This window comes from Microcebus murinus, chromosome X, assembly GCF_040939455.1.
Source record: "Microcebus murinus isolate Inina chromosome X, M.murinus_Inina_mat1.0, whole genome shotgun sequence".
NCBI classification, from domain to species: Eukaryota; Metazoa; Chordata; class Mammalia; order Primates; family Cheirogaleidae; genus Microcebus; species Microcebus murinus.
In genome coordinates, this window is record NC_134136.1 from 85975791 (window position 1) to 85988018 (window position 12228).

The following is a 12228-nucleotide window of genomic DNA, read 5'->3' on the forward strand; positions in this document are numbered from 1 at the left end:
GAGGTCTTTTACTTCTTGGTTAAATATATTGTTAGGTGTTTTTTTTCGTAAGTATTGTAAATGGGATTTCTTCCTTGATTTCTGTTTCTGCTAGTTCACTGTTGGTGTACACAAACACTACTGGTTTTTGTATGTTGAGTTTGTAATTAGTTCTAAGAGTTTTTTGGTGGAGCATTTAAGGCTTTCTATGTATAAGACAGTGTCATCTGCAAACAGAGCCAATTTGACTTCCTCCTTTCCAATTTGGATGTCCTTTCTTTCTTTCTCCTGTCTAATTACTCTAGGTAGGACTTTCAGCACTATGCTGAATAAAAGTTATAAGTTGTCTTGTTGCCAATCATAAAGGAAAAGCTTTTAACTTTTCCCTATTTAACATGATGTTATTGATGGGTTTGTCATATGTGGCCTTGATTGTGTTGAGGTACTTTTCTACTATACCTATCTTATTCAGAGTTTTTATCATGAGGTAATGCTGATTTTATCAAATTCTTCTTCTAAATCTATTGATAAGAGTGTATGGTTTTTGTCCTTCATTCTCTTGATGTGGTATATCACATTTACAGAGTGAACCATCTGTAAGTGTTGAACCATTCTTGCCTCCCTAGGAGAAATCCCACTTGATCATGGTGAATGATCAATCGTTTTAGCGTGCTGTTGAATTTGGTTTGCTGGTATATTATTGAGGATTTTTGCATCTATGTTCATCAAGGATGTTGGCTTAATAGTTTTCTTTTTTGTTGTGTCCTTGTGTAATTTTGGCATCAGGTAATGCTGGTGTTGTCGAATGAGTTTGGAAGATCCCTCCTTTTCAGTTTTCTGGTAGAGTTTGAGACAAATTGGCATTAGTTTTTCTTTAAACGTTTAGTTGTATTCAGCAGTGAAGCATTCAGGTCCTAAACTTTTCACTGAGGGGAGGTTTTTATTACTAATTCCGTCTGTGTAATTGGTCTGTGTGGGTTTTCTCTCTCTTCTCAGTGTAATCTTAGTAGGTTGTATATATCCAGGAATTTATCCTTCCCCACTAGGTCATCTAAGTTGTTCATAATAGTTTCTGATGATCTCTCGTATTTCTGTGATATCAGTTCTAGTATATCCTTTTTATTTCTAATTTTATTCCTCCAGGTCTTTTTTTCTTTTCTTGTTGGTTAGTCTAGCTAAGGGTTTGCCAATTTTGTTTGTTTTAAAAAAGAAGACCAAAAAAACTTTTCATTTACTTAGTATTTTGAATTGCTTTTTTAGTCTCAATTTTGTTTATTTTTCTCACACTTGTTTATTTTTAAGAGATAAGGTCTCACTATATTGCCCAGGTTGTACATGAATATTCTAATGTTTGTTATTTCATTCCTTCTACTAATTTTATGTTTGGTTTGTTCAAATGCATATTGGGTTATTTATTTGAAACCTTTCCACTTTTTGATGTAGGCATTTATTATTGTAAACTACCCTTTTAATACTGTTCTTGCTAAATCTCATAATTTTTTTCAGGGGGGACGGTGATGTATAAGTTAATTAGCTTGTTTTAATCAGTCCACATTGTACACATATAGGAAAAGATCAGTTGTACTCCATAAGTGAAATATGGTTATGATTTGTCAATTGAAAATAATATAAAAAGCCCACATACCCTGTAAAGGAATAACAACATGACAGTCAACCTTATGTCCATAAATGGAAAATGAAAGCAATATCTGTGAGTAAACAGCTGTGGACTACTTTTGTATTATTAGCCAAAGTATTATTAAAGAGGAGTCTATGACAAGCTTTCAGATGGACCAAACCCTTTCAAAGACAGACTTCCTTTTTCAGCTGCTAGGGGCACAATCAGGTGCCAGTCGTCAGCTTTTAGCACTGCCTTCCCCAAGCTCACACACCCACTTCCCTACATGGCTCCTACTGACTGCCTGATTGTGGAGGGAGGGTAAAGACCTGGCTATTTCTGCCCAGTGAGAAATAACTCTAATGAGCCTCTCATCTTCATAGTTCCTCATGGGATCAGAAGAGGCCTTTGTTGGCCATGCATGAGAGATGCATTTCTCCCTCTGCCCACATCTGCCTCCTTCTGTCCTTCCCTCAGCCGTGGCTCCTGAATGATTTTCCTGCACACTAAATTCCATCTCAGTGTCAGCTTCCTGCAGAACCTAACTCTCAAGCAGAGATGTGAGAACATGAAAACCCATTGTGTTTATACCAACAGTCATCATGGTAAACAGCTCCTCAAGAATGTCATTTAAGACGAATATGATCATATGAAGATGGTTCTAGACACAAAGAATGCAAATATAATAGATTAACAAATAGGGGTGAATGAAAATCAACTACTGTGTAAAATAGTGGAAATAATGCTTATTGCTATGTTGAAGGAGAGAAGAAAGAAGATAGAACTAAATACTGTCAATCTGCATCACATGGATGATGAAAACATCTCATGAGAGCAGCTCCTGCCCCGGTTGTCACGGGCTCAGCCAATGAAGGGCTTGCAGCCTTCTACTTCTGCTGCTGAAATGTAGCAATTTTTGTTTGTGTTCTCTGTGTATAGACTGTGATTTTGCCATTTCTCATCTTCTAGATTCAGTGAGGGGTGATTGTAACTGGAGGCAGGAGTGGGGCAGCCAGTTCCCTTTCCTTCCAGGGGTCTTCTGCAGGCCACGTCATTGAATTCTTGTTCAAGTCAGGGTGACTTAACCAGGAATAACAATAGATTCTGAGGAATGTCCCGAGCATGGCCATACTTCACTTTCTGGTATGATGGACTTGGGTTCCAGAGAGCAGACTCTTAAGGAACTAACGCTGAATTCACTACAGTTTTGGAGATTACTGTGATGTCTCTCAAAAGCTCATGGTGTGGCATCAATCAGCTGATATGGTCGGATGACCTCTTGCTGTGTGGGGCATCTTGGTGACTTTCCCCGAGTCAGGCAACAGGACGCTCCTAGGACGGCAGGAGCCCGCAGTGACAGGTGCATGCCATACCCACCCACAGGAGCACCATCCAATCACCTTCAGGACAGCCAGGCTCTCTGATAGGCTCACCTCGTGACATTCCATCCAGTCAATGGCCACGTGGCCCGTGACGTAGGGGAGCCCAGCGCGGGAAAACGGGTCCCCAACGGCCCCAAGCCTCCATCTTCGCTTCTCCAGAGCCCCGACTGCTGTCTCCGCCATGGCCGAGCCCTCGTCCGAGCTGTCCTCTGAGGCCTGCCCCGGCGCCCAGGCACCTGAAGAGGCTGAATCGGCCCAGGCACCTGAAGAGGCTGAATCGGCCCAGGCACCTGAAGAGGCTGAATCGTCCACGACGACCCAGAAGCAGAAGCAGCCGAGGCGTCGCAGCCGCCGCTCCAGCCGTGACCGCGACAGCTTCGCCACCTACTTCCCCAGGGTCCTGAAGCTGGTGCACGACGACCTCCGCCTGTCCCCTGCGGCCGTGAGGGTGATGGATTCGTTCGTCCACGACATCTTCGAGCGCATCGCCGAGGAGGCCGGCCGGCTGGCGCGCTACACCGAGCGCTCGACCATCACCGCCAGAGAGGTGCAGACGGCCGTGCGCCTCACGCTGCCCGGGGAGATGGGCAAGTTCGCCGTGTCCGCGGGCAACAAGGCCGTGCTCAGATACACGCGCAGCAAGTACGCCGCCCCCGCCCCGCCGGAGCAGCGGCCCCCAAAGGCTCTCGTCAGAGCCACCCCGGACGGCCCGGAGCAGCAGTAGCCGGCGCGGCCCGCACCCCGTGCTCCTGGCAGGCGGCGCCAGGCCGCTTCGGGGCCAAGTGTTCAGTTCAGAGACTTGTTTGGTTCAAAAGTTTCTTTTCCAGCCCTCAGATTCTTCCTGTCTTTGATCTGCCCTCGTTTTGAGGCTTTCCACTCAGTTGTGTCATTCCCTCAATAAATTGTTCATTTTGAGAAGTTCTGTTTGATTTTTCTTTAATATTTCAATTTCTTGTTCCTCTGGAGAGGCACTCTGGTGCCTCGGGTGGTGGGTGGGGCCCTGGGATGTCCAGGTGTGTCCTTATTCTCCACCTCAGTGGGGACAGGTGGGGTAGTGAGGCTGGGCGGAGCTGGGATGGGTGAGCCTGCCCTCAGGCTCCACAAATGCCAGGTGCTTCTGTGCAAAGCTGCCAGGGAGGGGCTGAAATGGCCCCACTCAGCTGAAAAGTCCTCATGTAGCGGTGGGGCTGAGAGCTGCAGTCTGGAGCGGGCCTGGCTCCTTTCCACCCTCCCCTGTTCTGTGGTTTCTCCTGGGCCCCTCCCAGCAGGCAGGTCATCAAGCCAACGGATCTCCCCTGGCTGTGATGCCGGCCAGGAGGTTCCCTGCCCCAAATCGCAGCCTGAGCTGGGTGCACGGCCCTGCTATGGGAGCAGGGTTGCACCTCAAGCACGCTGACCTGCCCCTGAAGGCACACACGCCTCGGTAGGCTGCTTCCCAGATATCCCTTCTGTATCCCCGGGCAATGCAATCAAGAGCTGGGTGTACGGGATCTGGTCCGCAGGCCTGTCCCCTGTCCCCTGGGCCCCAGAGATCAATCCCTGACCCTGCCAGGGAGAGGAGTGCTAGTCTCAAGTCCCCCACAGGGTGCCCAAGCTGGATCAGGGTCTCTCTGCCTCAGGATTTGCCCCACTCTGCTGGAGTCACCAGGCAGGCGGCACCTGGGAGGGCTGGCAGGTAGGGAGCTCACAGTCCAAGTGCCCCTCAGTTTGTCACAGAGCCCCAAAAGGAAAGGTCCTGTTAGCCGTGGATGCCTCCAGATGGTGGCTAAATAGTCTCTCTCCACAGCCCCGGGGAGGGGAGGGCAGCGGAGAATGGAGCTATATGGCGCCTGCCCATGGGCCTGCGTCTGCCGGCAGGGAGGTGCCCGGGGGAGCTGAGAGCCTGGTGTCCCGTCTGCAAGAGGCTAACGACTCCTGGACGCCGGTCGTCTCTGGGCTGCTGTTGGCAGGTCTCTCCAACCGCTCAGGAGCCCACCAGCAGTCCGACAGGCAAGGGAGGAAAATTGTCACCGCTCCACCTACCCTTGTCGCTGGTCTCCAGGCCTCTCGGAATTCGACCCTGCCGACGCCTTTCTCCTTCCACTTGTGCCCCGCAACGTCTTCCCGTGGAGCCTCCTGCGGTTTCAGGCACCTTCCTTCCCTCCCTCATGCGATCCGTGTCTGTCTGCCTGCTTCTTTCTTCACTTTCTTCTAAAATCAATCTTACTTGCAGAGCCACTCTGGCTGGCGCTTTCTCTAGTCCGCCATCATCCCCCAATCTCTAATTGACGGTGGTTAATTGGCGTAATTTCAATATTGTTGCCACTCAGGGAATAGGGAGGTTTTGTCTCCCAAAAACAGGGAGACAGAAGGGGAACAGCAGATCTGTGGAGCAATCCAAATTACTTTTGCCATTTTTGCCAATTTCGTTTGCCATCTTCTGTGGCTGTCGTTTGTGGGGCCCAAAACAAGTGATAGTAAAATCAGGCATCACTGATCCCAGATCCACATGACATACATAGTAATAACGTACACATCTGAAATATTGCAGGAATTACCACAGTGTGTCACAGAGATAAGAAGCGCGCATGTGCTGTTGGAGAAATGGCATTGATAGGTTCACTCCATGCTCAAACCTTGAAGTTATAAATGTGCAGCACCTGTGAAGCACGATGGAACAAGGCGTGCCTGTGCACATAATGTATATAAAGTGAACATCATGTACGTAATGTAAATTTGAAACAAAGCCTTGCTCTATGGCTACCTGCACTTAAAAATTTAGTATACACTGTACAATCGCCCTTCAGAACATCGAATCACTTTATGCTTTTCTGACATTGTGTGAGCACTCATTTCCCAGTCCCCTGTCCTCAGCAACACCAGATACCACCCAATTTTTCATCCAACTTTTGCGAGTTTGCAAGGTAGGAAATTATACCCCCTTGTTGCTTTCATTAGCATTTCTTTTATTGCAAGTGAGTTTTAACAGTTTTTCTTCCTCAGTGGTAAGTCAGGTTTCTTTGTACCCTGTATAGTCCTTGATGCTTTTTCTATTGGGCTCATTTTTCTTTTTCTCATCACTTTTTTTTTTTTTAATTCCGGATCTCATCTACTGCTCAGCCTGCAGTGCAGTGGTTTCATCATAGCTCACAGCAACCTCAAACATCTGTGCACAAGTGATCCTCGTTCGTCAGCCTCCCGAGTAGCTGGGACTACAGGCGGACACAACCACGCGAGATTAAGTTTTGTATTTTTTGTAGAGACAGATTCTTGTTGTTTTGCATGCTTGTCCTGAACTCCTGGGCTCAAGCCTCCCCCATAACCACTGTTCGGCTTCCCACAGTTCTAGGACTACAGGTGACAGCCACCATGGGTGGCCGGGGCAGAGATTTTCCTGTCCTTCCGGCTACCTGGGCAGCCTGCCTCACCTGCAAGTCCTCCAGAGCCCTGCCCAGAGACACAGGCTGCTCATTATTCTCAGCAAAATCTCAGCAGCCCAAGCAATCCCTTGGCGGGTACGCGACACCCCACATCCCACAAGCCACGCTGTGAGGACCCCGGTTCCCCTGCACCTGTGAGGACAGGAGTCCTGACTCAGGACAGGGAGCTTTTATCAGGGCTGGGAGTGACCTGCCTGTCCTCCCCTGCAGACAGGACCTAGGACCTGGAATGCCACTCGCCGCCTCAGGGGCTGAGGGGAGGCTGTCTAGCGCTGCAGCACTGGGAGGGACCCAGGTCCCCGGGGAGTGGCAAGGCTTAGCGTCTGGCAATGCCTCTGGGGACCGAGAAGTGGCCTGTCTTTATCAGGTCCGCTATGCCAGGTCCCAAGGCCTGTGTCCGTCCTATGAGCTTCCCACACAGCTCCTCAGTGCCCTTTGTCCCCAATATCCAGCCCCTGCAGCAATGCCGAGAGGACAGGGACAACTGTCACCCAACACTTCCCTCGCCACTTGAGGCCTGAGGTGCTAGGCACTGCCCACTGTTGCTGTCCGTGGGTACAGAACAGCCCACGTTGTCTGTCCCCAACGTGCCCATGCTTGTGCAAACACTGTCGTCCCCCGCTATCCAGGCGGGATGGGTCCCAGGACACCCCTCCCACGCCAACATGCATGGGTGCTCAAGGCCCTGATACAAAACGGCTCAGTGTTTGCATAAACCTGGGCGCGTCCTCCTTACATCCCCCCACGGTACTCAGAGTCCCTCATGCACCGCAGCTGCCATGCGCGTAGCCCCTGCACTGTGCTGCTTAGGGAACAGTGACAGGAACCCAAGTCTGTCCGTGGTCGGGGCGGGCGTGCGGTCACCAGAGGCCTAACGACACGACACACCCCAGCAGCGACGTGACGACTTATGGCATTTCAGCCCCATTATTTTCAGCCACGGGGAACCCGCAGGGAGGGAGGTCACGGCCACCCCTTTACTGACCTCTCCCCACATGGCCGGGTGTGGCACGCCACGGGCTTCCCGCTCTGGATCAGGGACAGAGAACGCATCTAACGCAGCAGCCCGCAAAAGACGAGCAGCCCGACGGACGGAGCAGCGAAGGCTCTGGAGAGGAGCCCGCGCAGCAAACCTTGTGGCCCATGCGCACGAGCAGGGCCTCCACCTGGAGGACGCGGAGGCCCCGTCTCCCAGCACACGGCAGCCGCCAGGGCGGGAGCAAAGGGCCTCTGGGTCCCTGCTGGCGGAGTCGTCAATCGCGGTGACTGGAGAGTGCAACGTGGCAGCATCTGCTGGACTGAGGAGGCTCCTGCTTTGGAGCCCGCACGCCACAGCTCGCTGCTGCCCATTCCTGTCCCGGCGCGCCCCCTGGAGGAACTCATGCGCACCTGCGCCCGCACAGGCGCCATTCCCAGGGATTGGAAGCAATCTAAGGGAGTGTCCTTAGGGCAGTGTGCTGTGATAAATTACATCATGTTCACAAATTATATACTCCAGCAGTTAGCATTAGCTAGGTCTATATCAACATTGCCAGATATTGAATCATAATAGTAAGTGAATAATAGATGTACATTTGTGAATCATTATTTTAAACCTCAGAACGATGCTATGTTGTCTATGGAACATACTTTCATAGTTAAGGTCTGAGATGAAGGATAGCAGGGGTAAACACCAATTGAGATTGCAGGTTACTTTTAGGATGGAAGGATAGGAATTAACTGGTTAGAGGGAACCTTCAGCTGTCCCTGTAAACTATTGTCTCTTACAAACTTCTGAAGCAAAGATTGCAAAGAATTAGCCTGTATCCAACTTGAGTAACGATTAATTGTGTGACTGGATTATGTTTCACAGCATATTGTGTATGTGTAGAATGTTTTCTAGTTGAAAGACAGTGATAACAGTGTGAATGAGTCATTTCAATCAGTTAGAGAAGTCACAGTGAATCCACAGGGTGGAACGCAGTGCCTCTTCAAAAAATCACCATATCAAAGAACGTAGGGATACAGGGAAGAGGCTCAAGATACACTTGCTGTGAAAGGAGAGGTCAGAAAACAATGGTATAGGTGAGGGACATGTTTTTTTTTTTATACCACATTTTCTTTTTTTATTGATACATAATAATTGTACATATTTATGAGGTACATGTGATATTTTGATACATGCATACAATTACAATGACCACATCAGGGTAATTGAGATAACCATCACCTCAAAAATTGATCATTTCTTTGTGTTGGGATCATTACAAATCTTCTCTTTTAGCCATTTTGAAATACACAATAAATTATTGTTAACTACAGTTACCCTGCTGTGCTATCGAAACTAGAACTCATTTCTTCAATCTAACTGTGTTCTTTTTTTTTTTTTTTTTTTTTTTGAGACAGTCTCACTTTGTTGCCAAGGCTAGAGTGAGTGCTGGGGCATCAGCCTAGCTCACAGCAACCTCAAACTCCTGGGCTCAAGCGATCCTCCTGCCTCAGCCTCCCAAGTAGCTGAGACCACAGGCATGTGCCGCCATGCCTGGCTAATTTTTTCTACATATATTAGTTGGACAATTAACCTCTTTCTAGTTATAGTAGAGACGGGGTCTCGCTCTTGCTCAGGCTGGCTTCCAACCCTGGACCTTGAGCAATCCGCCCGCCTCAGCCCCCCAGAGTGCTAGGACCACAGGCGTGAGCCACCGCGCCCGGCCTAACTGTGTTCTCTCTTTTTTTTTTTTTTATGTTTTTTATTTTTTTGAGACAGAGTCTTGCCCTGTTGCCCAGGCTAGAGTGAGTGCCATGGCGTCAGCCCAGCTCACAGCAACCCCAATCTCCTGGGCCCAAGGAATCCCCCTGCCCCAGCCTCCCGAGCAGCCGGGACCACAGGCATGCGCCACCATGCCCGGCCAATCTTCTCTCTATATACTATTTGGCCAATCAATTTCCCTCCATTTCTAGTAGAGATGGGATCTTGCTCTTGCTCAGGCTGATTTAGAACCCCTGACCTTGAATAATCCACCCACCTCGGCCTCCCAGAGTACCAGGACCACAGGCGTGAGCCACCGCGCCCGGCCCTAACTGTGTTCTTGTACCCATTAACTAACCTTTCTTTTTCCCTTCCTCCCTCCTACCCTTCCCAGCCTCTAGAAACCACCATTGTGTTCTCTACCTCCATAAGATCAACTTTTTCAGTTCCCACATGAGTGAGAACATGTGGTGTTTGTCCTTCTGTGCCTGATTTCTCTTAAAATAATGACCTCCATGTTGCTGCAAATGACAAGATTTCATTCTTTATTCCATTGTATATATAAATACACCACATTTTCTTTATCCATTCATCTACTGATGGACACATTTAAGTTGATTCCATTATCTTGGCTATTGTGAATAGTGCTACAGTGAACAGGAGAGTGCAGATAATTTCTTCAACGTACTGATCTCCTCACACAGCAACAGGATTGCTGAATCATATGATATTTCTAATTTTAGTTTTTTCAGGAATCTCCATACTGTTTTCCATAATATGGCACTTTTTTCCTGGGGCCTGGAAGCTGCAATGGGAAGGGCCAGGTTCTGGGGGGAGAGTAATCAGGAAGGCCTGGGTGGGTTCCTCCTCCATGCTCTGGACTGCTTCCAGGCTCTCATTCTCTCTCTCCACAAAGCACTGGGTAGCTTGCAGGGCCAGATCTTCAGAATCATCTCGATTATCTTTAGAGTCCTTGGTCATGTTTACATGTGGTTCTCTCTCTCTCCCTGTGGGGGTCTGGGCTCCCTCTCTCTGTGGCTGGATGGGTTCCTCTGGAGAGCCTGTGTCCACCACCAGATCTGTGAGATTCTCCCTTGAGATAGGGAGAAGGTCCTGCTCCACTTGTGCCACAGGTGATCCACCCTGGGTCCCCACCTCAAGAGCTCTCTCCCTCTCAAGAACAGCTGCAGCCCGCTCTGTCCCAGCATCCCCTTCCGCTGAAAGCTGGCTCTTTCTTACATCTGTCGCTGCTGAGGCTGCTAAGGACATGCCCTCCTCTATATCTGTCTCATAGTCCCCATCCAGAGGAGGCTGGCCTTCCTCTAGAGGCACTGCAGGCAGCTTTGCTGGCCCCCTCTCTGCTTCCACATCGGTTTGATATCTCCCCTCCACAGACACCTGATGCTTCTCCAGATGTACAATAGCTGGCCCTGGTGGGACATCCTCCTCCCCTTCTGTGTTGATGTCCACTGTGCTGGAGGCTTGGCTTCTCTGCAGGTGGATCCCAGGTGAACTCTTATCTGCTTCTACCCCTATATCACTGTCCCCAGGAGCAGGTTGCTTCTCTTCTGAATGTGCTATAACAATGGCTCCATCTTTGTCTGTGTGACTCTCAGGGACGGTTTCTCTTTTTTCCACTGGGGGCCCTTCCTCTTCCATATCTGTGTCACTGTCTCTCCCACTGGTGGTTTGGCTTTGCTCCAGAAGGACCACAGGTTGGGCCCTGTCCTCTTCCACATCCGTGTCTCTGTTCCATACAACAGCCCGGCTCTCTTTCAGACGTGCCAAAGTAAGTGCTGCTGAGACTTCTTCCTCATCATCTGTATCGCTGTTGATCTCCATGGAAGCCTGGCTTTTCTTCAGAGGGATGGCCTGTGGGGCCTCACTCTCCTCCACATCTGTATCACTGCCAGCCTGGCTCTCCCGCAGATATGCCAAGCCAGGTGCTCCAGGACCCCTTGTACCAACTCCATGGAGTATTTGCCTCCTCTTCATAGGAACTACAGCTGGGGTTGCTGGGATTCCTTCTTCTTCCATATCAGTGTCACTATCAATAATGCCACAAGGCTGGGCCCTTTCCAAATGGACCTCAGCTGGCCTTCTAGGAGGCCTGCTCTCATCATCCCCATCTGTGTCACTGTCCTCCCCAGGAGGCTGGCTCCTCTCCAGAATCATCCTAACTGGAACCACCCCATTTCCTGCATCTCTCTTGATTTTTGTGTCATTGTCCCTCTCTTTCACTGAAGGCTGATGCTTTTCACACTGGACTTTGGTTGCAACTCCATCAGCTGCAGGCTGCTGTGCCTCTGCAGTGGCATGTCTTCTGGCAGGGGAGGAGGCCTCCTCTGTTGCTGATTGCTGACCTTCCTCCTCATCTGTGTCACTGTCCAAGTTGAAGGTACAATGTGGCCCAGGGCCACCCAGGGCATGGGAAGGCCCCTCTTCATCACTCTCTGGAACTACTGTTGACAAAGGGGAGGACATGGCCCTTGATTCTTTCATCACACATCTTTCAGAAAGAGAATCTACTTCCTCCTCCAAGTCCTCAGCCAACAGAAGCCTCTGGGGTTGAGTTCCTCCCTGTACCCTGGGTGTCTCTTCTACAGTTAGAGGACCCCGAGAGACAAAGGGCAGGGGCACATCCAAGCGATGGTACTGGCAGGGCAAGTCAGCAAAGAGAATCAATTCCTGGTCCCTCAGACGATAACTCACCTCAGGGCTCAGAACCTTAGGAGGCCTTAGGATTTGAGTACCATTGAGGCTCCCACAATCTTGGAGGATAGGTGCCTTGTCCCAGGCCAAGATTTCAATCACTGCATGTTGTTTGGAGATGGATGGAAAGGGCAGGGCCACAGAACAGTCAGGCATTCGGCCTATCATATTCTTACTGACGTATAGTGGAAAATCTTTTTCTGGTCCATGGGCACCGCTGAAGATATGGAGCCACCCTACAGGCTCCAAGCTGCACCCCAAGGATTCACTGGAGTTTTCTGTCTCCTCCTCTTCTTCAATGTCCCAGTTAAGAGCCTGTGTGTCCTCCATAATCTGATACTGTTTGAAGTATTTGGGATACATCTGTGAACCAAGCATAAAAGGAACCCC

General features: G+C 49.6%; 2 protein-coding genes across 2 annotated transcripts; one reads left to right on the forward strand and one right to left on the reverse strand.

Annotated features, from left to right (window-relative positions):
• The first annotated feature begins 3160 nt into the window (after positions 1–3160).
• On the forward strand, positions 3161–3892 carry LOC142865809 (histone H2B-like). The gene has a single exon (XM_075999162.1). The coding sequence runs from the start codon at positions 3161–3163 to the stop codon at positions 3701–3703; it is 543 nt and encodes a 180-aa protein (XP_075855277.1). The 3' UTR covers positions 3704–3892.
• Positions 3893–9510: 5618 nt separating this feature from the next.
• LOC142865896 (mediator of DNA damage checkpoint protein 1-like) lies at positions 9511–12168 on the reverse strand. The gene has a single exon (XM_075999420.1). The coding sequence runs from the start codon at positions 12166–12168 to the stop codon at positions 9847–9849; it is 2322 nt and encodes a 773-aa protein (XP_075855535.1). The 3' UTR covers positions 9511–9846.
• Positions 12169–12228: the final 60 nt, after the last annotated feature.

What these genes read in the sequence shown, in the direction of transcription:
- LOC142865896 (XM_075999420.1), bottom strand. Translation starts at nt 12,168, where the DNA reads ATGGAGGACACACAGGCTCTTAACTGGGACATTGAAGAAGAGGAGGAG.
- LOC142865809 (XM_075999162.1), top strand. Translation starts at nt 3,161, where the DNA reads ATGGCCGAGCCCTCGTCCGAGCTGTCCTCTGAGGCCTGCCCCGGCGCC.